General features: G+C 43.6%; 1 protein-coding gene across 1 annotated transcript in view; it reads left to right on the top strand.

Moving 5' to 3' along the window:
* The window catches only part of LOC110508678 (contactin-associated protein-like 2), a 69,245-nt gene that overhangs the window by 27,012 nt on the left and 25,406 nt on the right, over positions 1–16,827 (top strand). Inside the window, exons 11-17 of the mRNA XM_021589388.2 lie at positions 6,778–6,884; positions 7,140–7,259; positions 7,639–7,754; positions 8,095–8,179; positions 10,912–11,068; positions 11,263–11,390; positions 11,487–11,657. Coding sequence (XP_021445063.1) covers positions 6,778–6,884; positions 7,140–7,259; positions 7,639–7,754; positions 8,095–8,179; positions 10,912–11,068; positions 11,263–11,390; positions 11,487–11,657 — 884 coding nt within the window. The remainder of the gene's footprint in view (positions 1–6,777; positions 6,885–7,139; positions 7,260–7,638; positions 7,755–8,094; positions 8,180–10,911; positions 11,069–11,262; positions 11,391–11,486; positions 11,658–16,827) is intronic.

The raw sequence follows: 16,827 nt of genomic DNA, 5'->3' as shown, positions 1-16,827 counted from the left end.
TTTATACCATTTATACCATTCCCTTGCTTAGCTGACTTATTCAAACCAGACTTTTTTTCTTTGCTGTTGATCATGAAAGTAAAAGTATAAATGCGTGCTATAACCTTACCTGAGGGGCTACCTGCTTCTTGGGCATGCGTCGCACTGTCTATTCAAAAAGGCAGCACGGGTCCCACCAACTACATCATCGTGTGGACCGAGAGGCTTTGTCTCTCAGTGAGAGGTGAGTATGAAGACCAAGCAGGCGTCTCACACAGAGAAAATGAAAAGGAAAATGCCACACACTGCTGTTCATGCTCCCAGGTGATTTTATTGATACGTTTCGACCCCTTAGGTCTCACACAGGGACACAGCGAGAGGCGGGGATCAGCGGATCACACAAGGCTTTGGTATAGGATGTCTTAGTGTGCAATCTCTGTGTTCCTGCTGGTAAATGCACGCGTACACAAGCACACAGCCACACAGGCGCACATCCCCAAAGCTAAGCTCATTAAAACCATGAAGTGGAAAAGCACTGCTCCTCCTGAGATATGGAAATGCAATTTCACCGAAAGGTTACTCAAAATATGGATATGCGCTAACATTCTTATCCGGATAAACTAATTAAATTCATTCTCACAGTATGTGGGTTCACTCCAACACATGGTTCTGGTTCATAAATGGAATCTTATCTCTGTTTCTTATTCTCCGCTAGTGATTAGGAGTCAAACTGTAGATCCCATTAATCCAACCTTATGTTCCGGAATTGTTAACGACACCATTTGAAATGTCAGAGTAAGACATTTTCAGAAAAGTTAAAGAAAGTCATGCGGATTTGTTTTCATCTTGAAGTTGGAATCCGTTGCGGTGAAACTGCCACGTCTGTTTGCGATATTACAAAGACATTACTTCAAACAACAAACACTGTTTGAGACAATCATTGCACATCACTGCACATGCAATAGAACAGCAGAGTGTGAATATATATATATATATATATATATATATATATTACGTTGCTCAATGCTCATATCCTCCTTTTCAAAAACAAAAACAAAACAATAATAGAGCCTGTGACGCTGTTTCGCCTAATGCGGATCTCAGCTTTACCATCAGACGTCAAATCAAACTTGATTATTATTCTAGGGAGATTTGTGTAGTATGTATGTATGATAGATCCATTTATGGTTGAATACTCTTGATGTGTGGTTCATTTGGCTTATGTATTTGTTACGTTCTGACCTTAATTATTTTGTTATGTCGTTGTTTTAGTATGGTGAGTTGCGTGGGTGGTCTATGTTAGTTTTTCTATGATTTGCTATTTCTGTGTTTGGCCTGGTATGGTTCTCAATCAGAGGCAGCTGTCAATCGTTGTCCCTGATTGAGAACCATATATAGTTTTCTATTGTGTTTCGTGGGTGATTATTTTCTGTTCTGTGTTTTATTTCACCGTTCAGGACTGTTTCGTTTATCTTGTTTTGTTGTTTTGTTAGAGTATTCGTTTTCATTAAAAGGCATAATGAATACTTACCACGCTGCACCTTGGTCCTCCTCTCTTTCTCCCAACGATGAACGTTACAGAATCACCCACCACCAAAGGACAGAGCAGTGTGGTAAGGAGCAGCGCTATCTGGAGGAGGTTACAACATGGGACGAAATAGAGAGGTGGTCCAAGCCTGCCTGGGATTCTCTGGAACAATGTGAGGAGGGATACCGGAGAATGGAGTTGGCAAGGCGGTCAAGGAAGCCCGAGAGGCAGCCCCAAAAATGTCTTGGGGGAGGCACACAGGGATTGTGGCTAAGTCAGGTAGGAGACCTGAGCCCACTCTTACTGTGGAGAGAGGTGGACCGGGCAGGCACCGTGTTATGCCGTGAGAGGCATAGCCCAGTGCGGTACATAGCAGCGCCTCGTATCGGCTGGGCTAGAGTGGGCATCGAGCCAGGTGCCATGAAGCCGGCTCAGCGCATCTGGTCTCCTTGGGCCGGGGTACATGGCACCAGCCCTACGCATGGTGTCCCCGGTTCGCCAGCACAGCCCAGTGCGGGCTATTCCACCTCACCGCACTGGCCTGGCTACGGGGAGCATTCAGCCAGGTAGGGTTGGGCAGGCTCGGTGCTTGAGAGCTCCAGACCCCCGCACCGGGCTGTCTCTCCGTCTCCTCCCTACAGGTGCCTGTCCAGCGCTGCCAGAGTCTCCCTCCAGTCCGGATCTGCCAGAGTCTCCCTCCAGTCCGGATCTGCCAGAGTCTCCCTCCAGTCCGAATCTGCCAGAGTCTCCCTCCAGTCCGGATCTGCCAGAGTCTCCCTCCAGTCCGGATCTGCCAGAGTCTCCCTCCAGTCCGGATCTGCCAGAGTCTCCCTCCAGTCCGGATCTGCCGGAGTCTCCCTCCAGTCCGAATCTGCCGGAGTCTCCCTCCAGTCCGGATCTGCCGGAGTCTCCCGTCTGTCCTGAGCTGCCGGAGTCTCCCATCTGTCCTGAGCTGCCGGAGTCTCCCGTCTGTCCTGAGCTGCCGGAGTCTCCCGTCTGTCCTGAGCTGCCGGAGTCTCCCGTCTGTCCTGAGCTGCCGGAGTCTCCCGTCTGTCCTGAGCTGCCGGAGTCTCCCGTCTGTCCTGAGCTGCCGGAGTCTCCCGTCTGTCCTGAGCTGCCGGAGTCTCCCGTCTGTCCTGAGCTGCCGGAGCCGTCCGTCAGCCAGGAGCTGCCGGAATCACCCTTCTCTCCGGAGCTGCCGGAGTCTCCCGCCTGTCCGGTGCTGCCGGAGTCTCCCGTCCGTCCGGTGCTGCCGGAGTCTCCCGTCCATTCGGGACCCGTGGCTAGGGTCCCCAGTCCTAGGTCGGCGGCGAGGGTCGCCGCTCTAAAGAGGCCACGTAGGCGGGCTAAGAGGCGGACAAGGACTATGGTGGAGTGGGTCCACGTCCCGCGCCAGAGCCGCCACCGTGGACAGACACCCACCCAGACCCTCCCCTATAGGTTCTGACCTTTTGTTATGTCTTTGTTTTAGGATGATCAGGGCGTGAGTTGGGTGTGTTGTCTATGTTCGTTTTTCTATGATTTGCTATTTCTGTGTTTTGCCTGGTATAGTTCTCAATCAGAGGTAGCTGTCAATCGTTGACCCTGATTGAGAACCATATTTAGGGACCCTGTTTTCTATTGTGTATCGTGGGTGATTATTTTCTGTTCTGTGTTTTATTTCACCGTTCAGGACTGTTTCGTTTATCTTGTTTTGTTGTTTTGTTAGAGTATTCGTTTTCATTAAAAGTCATAATGGAATATTTACCACGCTGCACCTTGGTCCTCCTCTCTTTCTCCCAACGACGAACCATACAGTATTATGGTAACGCTAATCCGATACACCAGATTTTCTCTTGCATTAAATATAAATAAATGCATATTTACAGAATTGTGGTGATGATATCCTCAGTCTAAACAATGCTACCAGGGGGAATTCACCTACCTTCAATTGGAACTTCATGTTACTACAGCCCTTTGATCACACCAGCAGGTTTAATGCTTTTAACGTTGGGTGTCTGGGGAGACACTGTGACCGACACATAGGTGTAGGGGGTCCTGGAAATGAACTAGTACAGTGATAAAGTGATAGACCCCACAATTCACCACACTGTGGTATCAAACATAAAGTAGCAGTCAAAGGTTTGGACACACCTACTCATTCCAGGGTTTTTGTACTATTTTCTACATTGTAGAATAATAGTGAAGACATCAAAACTATGAAATCACACATGGAATCATGTAGTAACCTAGGAACGCGAAGCATTTCGCTACACTCGCATTAACATCTGCTAACCATGTGTATGTGACAAATACAATTTGATTTGATTTGATAGTAACCAAAAAAGTGTTAAACAAATAAAAATACACTTTATATCTGTCACGGCCGTCAAAAGAAGTGGACCAAGGTGCAGCGTGGTGAGCGTACATTTTCCTTTTTATTTCAAAATGTCGCCAACAAAACAACAAACGAAAAAACAACCGTGAAGCTTATAGGGCATTAGTGCCACAAACAAAGTTAACTGGGAAAAAGAGCTGCCTAAGTATGGTTCCCAATCAGAGACAACGATAGACAGCTGTCCCTGATTGAGAACCATACCCGGCCAAAACAAAGAAATACAAAAATAGAACATAGAATGCCCACCCTACATCACACCCTGACCTAAACAAATTGAGAAATATGACGGCTCTCTAAGGTCAGGGCGTGACAATATTTGAGATTTTTCAAAGTAGCCAACCTTTGCCTTGGTGACAGCTTTGCACATTCTTGGTATTCAGCCAGCTTCATGAGTTAGTCACCTGGAATGCATTTAAATGAACAGGTGTGCCTTGTTAGAAGTTAATTTGTGGAGTTGCTTTCCTTAATGCATTTGGGCCTATCAGTTGTGTTGTGACAAGGTAGGGGTGGTATACAGAAGATAGCTCTATTTGGTAAAAGACCAAGTCCATATTATGTCAAGAACAGCTCAAATAAGCAAAGAGAAATGGCAGTCCATCATTTTTTTAAGACATGAAAGTCAGTCAATATGGAACATTTCAAGAACTTTATAAGTATCTTCAAGTACCGTCGCAAGAACCATCAAGCGCTATGATGAAACTAGCTCTCATGAAGACCGCCACAGGAAAGGAAGACCCAGAGTTCATTAGAGTTAACAGCACCTCAGATTTCAGCCCAAATAAATGCTTCACAGAGTTCAAGTAACAGACAGTAACAGATCTCAACATGAACTGTTCAGATAAGACTTTGTGAATCAGGCCTTCAGGGTCGAATTTTTGCGAAAGAAAACACTAGTAAAGGACACCAATAAGAATTAGAGACTTGCTTGGGCCAAGAAACATGAGCAATGGACATTAGACCGGTGGAAATCTGTCCAATTTGAGATTATTTTGTTCCATCCGCAGTGCTTTTTTGAAATGCAGAGTAGGTGAACGGAGGATCTCTGCATGTGTGGTTCCCACCATGAAGCATGGAGGAGGAGGTGTGATGGTGTGGGGGTGCAACAGACCCAACAGACCTCCAGGCTGTGGAACGGCTATTTGACCAGGAATGAGAGTGATGGAGTGCTGCATCAGATGACCTGGTGTAACGTCTGCTTCCAACTCACACTCTCCAACACATAGATCCCCTGAATGCAGCTCACTCTCCAGATCCCAATCACCTGAATTCTGATCACCTGTTCACACACCTGTATTCAATTTACATACAGTATTTAGTTCAGTTCTTTGCACCCCATCATTGTGAGGTATGTTTGTTTTGTACATATACTATTCGAAGCTCTGTTTATTTCTGTGTTAGTCCTCACGTGTATCGTAGTTTTTGGCAATCCTCACTAACGATGCCTTTTTGCCTATTCCCTACCTGTATTTTTGCCTATCAGATTTCCTGTCATCAACCTCTTGCCTGATCTCTCGGACTACGATATTAGCCTTTTCCCTGTCTGTACTGTTACTTTTTTGGAGTCCCTTTGTATGACCTTCTGCCTGCCCCTGGACCCAGCTACCTGCTTCCTCCTGTGGTCCTTTACTAATAAACACCTGTTGCACCCTGCGCTTGAAACCAGCACTCTGTCCCCCATCATACTCATTACACCTGGTGTCACGACTTCTGCCAAAGTCGATGCCTCTCCTTGTTCGGGCAGTGCTCGGCGGTCGACGTTGCCGGTCTTCTAGCCATCGCCGATCCATTTTCCATTTGTCTTGTCTTGTTTTCCCACACACCTGGTTCTCATTTCCCTCATTATGTGTTGTGTATTTAACCCTCTGTTTCCCTCATGTCTTTGTGTGGTATTGTTTATTATGTTTCATGTATTGCGTACGTTAGTCTGTTGCACTGGGTTATGTTAACCCGTATTGTTATTTCGTGTTCACTTTACCGTGTGCTTTTGGTTCGCCAAAATAAAAGGCTCCGTTGGCTACACCATATCTGCTCTACAGCACCTGACTCCTTTACAACTATTTACGCATACCTGACACCTGGCCTCCACAATCACCCGACCTCAACCCAGTTGAGATTGTTTGGGATGAGTTGGACTGCAGAATGAAGAATCAAGAATATAAAAAATATTTTGATTTGTTTAACACTTTTTTGGTTACTACGTGATTCCATATGTGTCATTTCCTAGTTTGGATGTCTTCACTATTATTCTACAATGTGGAAAAAAGTTTTAAAAAATAAAGAAAAACCCTTGAATGAGTAGGTGTGTCCAAACTTTTGACTGGTACTGTGCATGGAAAAAAGGTCACAAACCTCCTCACAGCTCTGTGGGTTGGCTGATTACTGTCACGACACAGAGACACCACAGTGATATTTAACCCCAGTTGTCTCACTAAGGTCAGCGTATTTCAATTAGACGGCACTTCTTCGCCATGTGAATATGATTTGAAGAAGTACCAAATGTATGCAGCCTCAAATTAATTGGTTTTTGAGGGTAGATGATATTTGCAGGATGCACACTATGAAAGTTATTATCCCTACAATCCTTTATGTCCCATCTGTACAGATGTAGGATCTTAATTTGATCACTCTGTTGCAGGAGAACGTGTAATGTATTTGAGGTTTAAAAAGGCTTCTGATGTTTGTCATTTATTTTTTGATATTTCATACTTAATTTTCCCTTACGAAAAATGTATCAACCCCTACAAAATTGTTCATTAATTATAATGCACATAAGAATTCACATTTCCTGTTGCTGATCAAATTATGATCCTACATCTGTAGTTTCACAAATGTCAAAGTAGTTCAATTATCGGTCACTTCTGCTACTTCATCATGTGATCTACCCCCCCCTCAGATGTGTACCTAACCACTGTGAACATGGAGGCCGCTGCACTCAGACCTGGGACAGTTTCAGGTGCTCCTGCAATGGGACAGGCTACACTGGGGCTACATGCCATACCTGTAAGTATCCTCCTCCTCAGCCTATCAAGACATCTTCATACAGTATATGGACATTTTCATCTATGATCTCTCATTATTCATACCCTCAGGGACCCATCTGAAACATCAGTTACATTTTTGCACATTCACCTCACTGACATTAAAACCACATGGGGAAACTCCTGGATTTATAATGATGAATAAGTAATTCTGCTGGAATGTAAACTCCATAATACATGTGGTTTCCTCTCTCGCGTGTGTATTCCTCTTCTCCAGCCGTGTATGAACAGTCCTGTGAGGAATACAAACATCTTGGTAAAACATCTGGCACGTACTGGATCGACCCTGATGGGAGTGGTCCCGTAGGCCCCTTCAAAGTCAACTGCAACATGACTGGTAAGAGTACAGTACCTCCCAAGCCTACCAAACAGAAAATCCACTTAACCATTATGGCATCAGATGATTTTGTCCCATCCGAGCAGGCAAATCTGGTTGAAATTATATCATTATAACCAGAATACAACGAAATCTGGTGTTTGGTTGTAATTTGGGGTGGCAGCCTAGACCTTAGAGAGGCGGGCCAGCAACCAGAGGACTTCAATTTTCTGTGGACTGCAAGGAAAATGGATCAATAAAGTATTGTTCTTCTTCTGGTTGTAGTAACGTCATGGCAACCAGTTTTGACCACTGGGATAGCTGACCTACATTTTGTTCCTCTCCTGTAAATATTGGTCACGCTGACTGGTTTTTGATGGTGTTGTTGACTATGTTGCAGAGGACAAGGTGTGGACTACAGTGAGAAACAACCTGTCTCCCCAGACCTCTGTGAGTGGCTCAGACTTGGAGAGGAAGGCTTTGCTGCAGCTCAACTACAACATGTCCACAGAGCAGGTGACCTTACTACCTTATGACCCTATAACATCATCACCCATTCAGGATGGAACCAGCTCAATGGAAAAGAAACATGGATTTTATGGGCAGGTTTAACAGACACGAAGTCTAGTTTTGGACTGAGAACCATGCTCAATGGAGAAACTCCATGGTTATTTTTTTGTGTCGAGAAACCAGCCCTATGTGTATTTTAAATGTTAATGTCGAAGGCACTAGCTAGCTACATTGTTTATTAAAGATGTTCTCTCAGTGTATTTTCACTCAGCTCTGCTACGATCCTCAATTACTAAATGTTATGCATTCTGCTTTGCTCAAGCCCTGTTTTCTCTCCCTGTGACAGGTGACAGCCATCACGAGCAGTGCAGAGTACTGTGAACAGCATGTAGCCTACGCCTGTCGAATGTCTCGACTGCTCAATAACCCAGGTAAAGAGGACTTTGTGTGTTTTTTGGTGTTTGTATGTGTTTTTGTGTGCTCATATGTATATCTGAGAAAAGGATCTGTTTCTAAAGGGAAATACTATTATTTCCAACAAAGACACACTAATTTATGCATTTGCAGAAATAATATGCCAAGAATATGCCGTCTTCTCTTTTCCCTTCCCAGTGTTTGTTTTTGATGAATGTTCATTTAAGTGTTGTCAGATTGTATAGCAGATGGTTATTAGCATTTGGGCGACAAATCTAGAATATTCTTATCTATTTTATTTGGCAAGTGTTTCACAAGATGAGAAGGCAAGCAGGCGTACATTAGATAGCGTCACAGTAGTTGTCATCCCTTGTCATTACTCACAGAAGAGAGCCAAGCGCTTATTGCAGTGGCTCTCTTCCCATCTCATGGAAAAGAGGAATACTATCTGTGGCAACTGGAACTGTTTCATTCCCTCAAGCCAACTACAGGAAATATTACAACTGAAATTCCATGACAGCCACAGAAACCCAAAGGCTCTTCAGTGTCTTCCAACAATCTAGTGTTGTTTTGTTTGCTGTTTTTTTTACCTTGGTTTCATCTCATCTGGTGCTATCAAGTGACAGCCGTTCCCCCTGAGGGTCTATAGAGTTCTGAGCCTGAGGTTATCAGAAGCATGACATCATCATCATCAAGCTGTTTAAAGGCACAATCAACTTAGTGTATGTAAACTTCTGACCCACTGGAATTGTGATACCGTGAACTGTATGACCAGCATAACAAGTTTTCATCAAATCCTTTGGATGTGTTAGGATCTGAGACAATGGTCGGACTGACTGGAGATGTTGACAGATAAAATCCACACATCATTCGTGTTCTGGTGAGCTCTGTACACCTCGCCGCTCGACAGCTGTTTAGCATGGTGAAAGGGAGTGTGTTGGTTGGCAGCATCAGTGAGCTGAAAGAGATGAGGAGTCACACATTCCTGGTCAGAAGACTGCTTGGCCGTACTATTTCTCCCTCATTTAGTAGTCTTATTGTGTTGGCCCCAGTGGTGCCCATTCAACCAGTATTGAGGAATAGAAGCCTACTCTACCTGACATTATCCCCTTGCTGGTGTGCCTCTCCCCTCTCACTCAACGGGGGGACGCTTGGCCTCCAGGCCCTCAGCCTGTCTCCCTCTCATCACCATAAATAACCTGAATTATTTATTATTTTGGGGCAGCAGGGTAGCCTAGTGGTTGGACTAGTAACCGGAAGGTTGCAAGTTCAAACCCCCAAGCTGACAAGGTACAAATCTGTCGTTCTGCCCACTGTTCCTAGGCCCTCATTGAAAATAAGAATTTGTTCTTAACTGACTTGCCTAGTTAAATAAAGGTAAAATAAAAATAAATATCCAGGGAGTCCACACTGCTCCCCCCAATCTCGCTCCACTCTCTCTCTATCCAGCCTCCTCTCTCCATCCAACCCCCTTTGTGTGTGTGTGTGTCTCTCTCTCTCCTCTCGCTCTCTCCATATCCCACTCTTTCCCATGCATGTGGGGACCCGTGTGGAACATAGGTACCTCGCAGGAAACAACCAGTGTAACAGCCTTTGTTCTTTCCCTGGAGCCTCACCACCTCACTATGTGTCCCCCTGGCTATTACTGAAACAATTTTGGGAGATATCTAGGAAGGCGTGTGTGATGAACAGACCACCCCAGCTGCTATAAACCGCAGACGCATTATCCTTCCAATATTATTTCCCCATTGATGTAAACACTGCATAAATGTTTCACCGTCCCCTTTGATAATGTACTACAAACCTATTATTATTTTTCATTCAATTATTATTTGTCATTCACTGGAGGGCAATTTTTGCCAGGTGCTGCTGATAAGTAACAATGACAAGATGGAAAGTGCCTAACGGTTTGGCTGTAATTAAATAACACTTTCTTGTCTTTTGAAAATTACTGTAAACATTGTTTATTTTTATTTTTAATGTTTTTCCACTGCTTATTGTTATGGCAGACATGACCATTGTCTGATTATTCTGAAAAATATGAACATTTTCCAAATGCATAATTCACATTGTAAACAGCAAAACACAAGAGTGCTTTTAAAAGTTTCTAGAGATGATGCAGGAGTCAGGACACAACACAAGGATGTTGGAGATGTTGAAGAAGAACAAACGCCCTGGGGAGTGTTTGCCTTGATAAATGATCTTGTTTGTCCATCTATAGAACAGACATTTCCACTTGATGTGATTCCTCACACCAGTTATTTTCCCGTTCCCTAGAGCGAGTCATTTTTTATTACCTGGAGTGCTGAATAAGACTATCTGTCTGTGCTGCTGTTGGTGCGGGGGTGAAACAGGGTGAATAGCTGATTAATAGACCACATAGCTTCTCTCAATCAATAAAAAGTAAAGTGTCAAACGGAGTGAGGGAAACGGATCATCTGGTAACGCTTGTACTGTACATAAGGATCTATACATACTGTAGGCTTGGACGTAGACGTTTTATGGCGTCTGACCTATTCATACAATATGCATCAATAGACCCATCTCAACTTCAATGCTATTTGCCATGAAAGATTGACATCAACAAAGGTAGCATTGTGTTATTTGTATGCCAGTAGAAGAGTAAATGAAACAGCTTAGACTATGGTCATTTGTTTAGATATACACAAATAATGTAGCATCATGCTTATGTATTGAGTATTTTGTTGTTTTGGTATATTCTGTGCTGATTCATGCTGTTATTTTGCAGCTGGGTCCCCATTCACATGGTGGGTTGGCAGGGCCAATGAGAGGCATTATTACTGGGGTGGTTCAGGACCAGGGATCCAGAAGTGTGCCTGTGGAATCGAAAGGAACTGCACCGACCCCAAGTACTACTGCAACTGTGACGCTGACCAAACGCGGTGGTGAGTGACTCCACTCTGAACAACACTAGAGATGAAATGCTACCGTATGGAAACGTAAGCTAGATCTAGTTATCCTGAAATGTATCAAGTAATACATTGTAACATTTTCTTTGTGCTACAATCTTACTGTTGTGCCTTTTGTAGTGAAAATTCTACTCTGTATTTCATATAGTTTTGTGATCTATTTTTTTTAGGAGAGAGGACGCTGGTCTCCTGGTGTATAAAGACCATCTGCCTGTGAGTCAGGTGGTAGTTGGTGACACTAACCGTGCTGGCTCTGAGGCTAAGCTGACTGTGGGTCCACTGCGTTGTCAAGGAGATGGTGAGTTTGTTATCATTTCCACAACTTAGAATGCTAATCAGTAATGTACACAGGCAACACAATGTGAGTTATTCTTGTTTCCTGTCTGTTTCCCAGGTAACTACTGGAACGCAGCATCCTTCAACACACCTGCATCATACCTGCACTTCCCTACCTTCCAAGGGGAGACCAGTGCTGACATCTCTTTCTATTTCAAGACTTCCTCCTCTTATGGTGTCTTTCTGGAGAACCTTGGCAATGCTGACTTCATCCGCCTGGAGCTAAAAGGTGAGTGTACTACTACTCAGTAACAGGTCGATATACACTACCTGTAGACCTGTATTATGGATGTGTGTGCAGTTCAGTATCAAAGCTCTACCTCCACATCTGCAAAAAAAACTACCATTACAATATATAATGTATAGATGCAGTATAAATTCAGTGGTTTGGACAGTGTTAGTGAGGCTTATTCACAGTAGATATCGACCTAGACATTCCACTAAGACTTTCCTCTAAGTCAAAAAGGATCATGTCTATCTTGCAGCCACAAAACAAGAATCTCTTGTTCCTACTAAAAAACAAACCACCAGCCACTAAGCAAGTGTCACGTGTCATGTTCCATGAGAGCTACTGTAAAACAACATTCAGTTCTTAATAAACCTCCAGGGTCAGCTCTTGGGGACTGTAACAAGATGGTAGATTGAATTTTGGGGCACCAGTGTGTGTGTACTGTAGAGTCGGAGAACATGTTAGAAGACCAACTCTAGGGCTCTCCATAAAGGCTGCCATTGATCTCATCGATTGCAGGCCGTACTTCTTTCATTTTGTCATCAGATATTAAACTTTAGCACTTTAGAAATGGCTGGAAGTCAGTATTAACTTAAAGTTCACCAGCACAGTGGGATCCCTGTTTGGAAATGGTATTGTTAGATCAAATTGGTTTCCAGTGACATTTAAGCATGATTTTTGAGCTGGTGGGGAGCAGTTTCCTTCCGCTGGGAAAGATCAATGGTCAGAAATATCTTTGAGCTGCTTCCATCGCCTCAGGCCCCATTTGTTATTGTTTCTGACCCTTTTTCTCTGGCAGATTTCAAGCTTTACTGACGCCATTTTTTGGTGCAATGAGTTGACAGTATTTGAGCAGTATTATTACAGTGATTCAGTTGCTCTGAAGAAACAGTGTCTTTCGTTAGAGACACAGACAGAAAATATTCTGTAAAAAACATTTCATATTTAATAGTTTCCCCCCATTTTAATATTCACAAGGTACAGTATTAGTCTGCCAAGAGAAATGGATTTACTAAGCCCCTTGTAAGCTGTTGTATTTTAAATACTTTTTCACTCAAAACTCTAGAGTACCGTTATGCATTAGAATTTATCTTTAGAGCTTGGCAATGGCAGTTGTTTTAATGAGACTTGGCCCCCCTCCAAAATTCTTCTCTGAGCTTCAGGAGGTTCTCTGCCAGTCCTGCAGGCCGAGCATCTGCTCTGAACAGGTGGATCTATGATTGACAGGGCTCCCCTATGTCATCTCCACAGCTTCAGTACATGCTCTGAATGGAGAACAAATGTAATCAGACAGCTCCCTTCAATATAGATCTATTGAGTCGGTTGGGAAATCAAATCAAAGAATGATTCTCCCAATGAAAGGTGTTCCAGGGTGAGACCCCTGGTTAGTGGAAAGCGCTCAATTACTATCCTTGTGAAATCTCATTACTCGATGGTAACCTGGATCTCTGTGATTGATGTGGATTAAACAATCAGAAAGGATGTTGAGTGATTACAGACAGGTTGTCGGTATGTGACGTTTGTCTCGGTGGAATTGGACCCAACAGGGGGTATGATGACACTTGTCAGCAGTGTTTCAATGAAGTAAATGACGATTGACAGAGGGGAAAATGAGCAAACTGTGCCGCTGTGAAGAGGAGATCTATCTCACTACTGGAGTATTTGTCTGCCTTACGCATTTCTAGGTGTCATGGTCTGATAGGTACTTGTCAAAAACACATCTAGAAAATTTTACATTTTTCAGAGCTATAAATGCAATATTGTTAGTCTTTCATGTTTCAAATCATCATGATACCAGCAACAATATTTCAAGGCCTCCGACATTTCAAAGTGTAAATTGAATGACAGCTTATTTCACATTCATTGAAAAGTCAATACTGTTATGTAAGCAGACCAAGGTTATTATAGTAAACAAAAACTGAAACAAAAAATGAAAACCAATAATAATAACCAATATAGTAAACCGAAATCAAATACTGTAATGAACAAACCTGTTTGAAAAACTAAAACTATGCTGAAACTGACTCCAAAACAAACTCAAATAAAATAAAAACCATCATGAATTATGTTTCGTTTTATACTGACCAAAAATATGAACACAACATGTAAAGTGTTGGTCCCGTGTTTCATGAGATGAAATAAAAGATCCCAGAAATGTTCCATATGCACAAAAAGCTTATTTCTCTCAGATTCTGTGCAGAAATGTGTTTATATCCCTGTTAGTGCGCATTCTCATTTACCAAGATAATCTATCCACCTAATAGGTGTGGCATATCAAGAATCTGATTAAACAGCATGGTCATTAGACAGGTGCACCTTGTGCTGTGGACAATAAAAGGCCACTCCAGAATTTGCAGTTTTGTCACACAACAAAATACAACAATGCAACAGATGTCTCAAGTTTGTCTCAAGTTTTTAGGGTTCGTGCAATTGGCATGCTGACTGCAGGAATGTCCACCAGAGCCGTTGCCAGATAATTTAAATATTAATTTCTTTACCATATGCCACCTCCAACATCGTTTTAGACAATTTGGCAGTACGTCCCAACCAACCTCACAACTACAGACCACATGTAACCACGCCAGCCCACGCCAGACCTCCAAATCTGGCTTCTTCACCTGCGGGATCGTCTCAGACCATGTGTGCTTGCACAACTGAAGAATTTTTGCAGAATCTGTCAGAAACCGTCTCAGGGAAGCTCATCTGCATGCTCATCGTCCTCACCAAGGTCTTGACCTGACTGCAGTTAGGCGTCGTAACTGACTTCGGTGGGCAAATGCTCAACTTCGTTGGCCACAGGTACGCTGTTCTCTTCACAGATGAATCCTGGTTTTAACTGTACCAGGCAGATGGCAGACAGCGTGTATGGCATCGTGTGGGCGAGCGGTTTGCTGATGTCAACATTGTAAACAGAGTGCCCCATGGTGGCAAGTTTTTTTTTGGTGTGGGCAGGCATAAGCTATGGACAACGAACACAATTTCATTTTATCGATGGCAATTTGAATGCACAGAAATACCGTGACGAGATCATAAGGTCCATTGTCGTGCCATTCATCCGCTGCTATCACGTCGTGTTTCAGCATGATAGTGCATGGCCCCATATCGCAATAATATGTACACAATTCCTGGAAGCTGAAAATGTCCCAGTTCTTCCATTGCCTGCATACTCAAACATGTCACCCATTGAGCATGTTTGGGATGCTCTGGATCTATGTGTGCGACAGCGTGTTCCAGTTCCCGACAATATCTAGCAACTTGGCACAGCCATTTAAGAGAAGTGGGACAACATTCCACAGGCCACAATCAACTGCCTCTATGTGAAGGATATGTGTCACGCTGCATTCAATTCTCTGGAAAAAGCTCTGGTGGACATTTCTGCAGTCAGCATGCAAATTGCACACTCCCTCGAAACTTGAGACATCTGTGCTGCCGTACCAAGCAAAAAGGCAGTAACTGCTCATTTGGTCAAAAATGAGTTAATGTGTAACAAGTGCACTGAGAGTCGGGAAGCAAGTACAGGGAGTGAGTGTTTTAATAAATAAACAAAACAATAAACACGAAACACAACGCACCAACATGAAACAGAGTCAATAACACCTGAGGAAAGAACCAAGGGGAGTGACAGATATAGGGAAGATAATCAAGGAGGTGATGGATTCCAGGTGAGTGTCATGAGGCGCTGGTGCTCTTGATGATGGTGACAGGTGTGCGGGATAATCAGCAGCTCCAGCCGCAGGATGCCGACAAAGGGGACGAACCCGGGGATCAAGAGCGGACCAGTCACCCCTGCTGAAGCGCGGGAACCTGTCGAGCCGGCCGGGGTGCGGGAACCTGTCAAGCCGGCTGGGGCACGGGAACCTGTCGAGCCGCCTGGGGCGCGGGAACCTGTCGATCCGGCTGGGGCGCGGGAACCTGACAGACCGGCTGATGCATGAGAGCCTGGCGAGCCGGCGGAGGCATGAAAGCCCGACGAGCCGGCTAGCCTGGCGATCTGGCAGAGGCATGAGAGCCTGTGCGGCTCCCGGACATTTACACTGACACACAAAATAAAAAAACACTCCCTGATAATGATTCACAGGTACGCGTAATGATGAGAGCCAGGTGTGCGTAATGATGAATCCCAGGACCGGTGGTTAGTAACCTTAAATGCTTGTTTAATCATGTGGACAAGTATCCTACCTCTATTGCATTGTGTTTTAGAGAAAATTGGGGTCATGTTAGCAGTAACTGCATAATGTAACTGTGAAACCAAGGTAAATAAAAGCAATTTTTCTCAGTTCCATGCTGTTCCATGCAGTGTGGCATTGTGTTGTGTGACAAAACTGTCCCCAGTACAAGGTGCACCTGTGTAATGATCATGCTGTATAATCAGCTTCTTGATATGCCACACCTGTCAGGTGGATGGATTATCTTGGCAAAGGATAAATGCTCACTAACAGGGTTTTAAACAAATTTGTGCACAAAATGTAAGAGAAAAAGCTTTTTATTATTATGGAAAATGTATATTTTATTTCAGCTCATGAAACATGGGACCAACACTTTACATGTTGCGTTTATATTTTTGTTCAGTATAAAATATAGTCATCGCATAACTATTCACCCCCTTTGTTTAGGCAAGCCTAAATTAGTTCAGAAGTCAAATTTGGCTTAAGAAATCACATAAGTTACTCACTCTGTGTCAAATAATAGGGGTTGACATGATTTTTGATTGACCACCTTTCCTCTGTCTCCCATACATACATCTGTAAGGTCCCTGATTCAAGTATTGCATTTCAAGCACAGATTCAATAAAGACCAGGGAGCTTTTTGAAAGCCTCAAAGAAGAGCAGTGATTGGTAGATGGGTAACAATAACAAATGAGACATTGAATATATCTTTAACCATGGTCAAGTTAATAATTGTGCTGTGGATGATGTATTAAAACACCCAGACTCATCAAAGATGCAGTCATCCTTCTGAACTGAGCTGCAGGACAGGAGGGAAACTGCTTAGTAATGTCACCATGAGGCCATTGGGGATTTTAAAACAGCTACAGAGTTCAATGGCTGTGATGGAAGAAAACTGAGGATGGATCCACCACATTGTAGTGACTCAATAATGACCTAAATGACAGTGAAAATAAATGGGATGGAGCTAAGCACAGGCAAAATCCTAGAGGAAAACCTGCTTC

The sequence above is a fragment of the Oncorhynchus mykiss genome, chromosome 28 (assembly GCF_013265735.2).
Source record: "Oncorhynchus mykiss isolate Arlee chromosome 28, USDA_OmykA_1.1, whole genome shotgun sequence".
In the NCBI taxonomy this organism is placed as follows: Eukaryota; Metazoa; Chordata; class Actinopteri; order Salmoniformes; family Salmonidae; genus Oncorhynchus; species Oncorhynchus mykiss.
The sequence above is the reverse complement of the archived record's forward strand: the minus strand, read 5'-3'. Positions and strand labels throughout refer to the sequence as shown.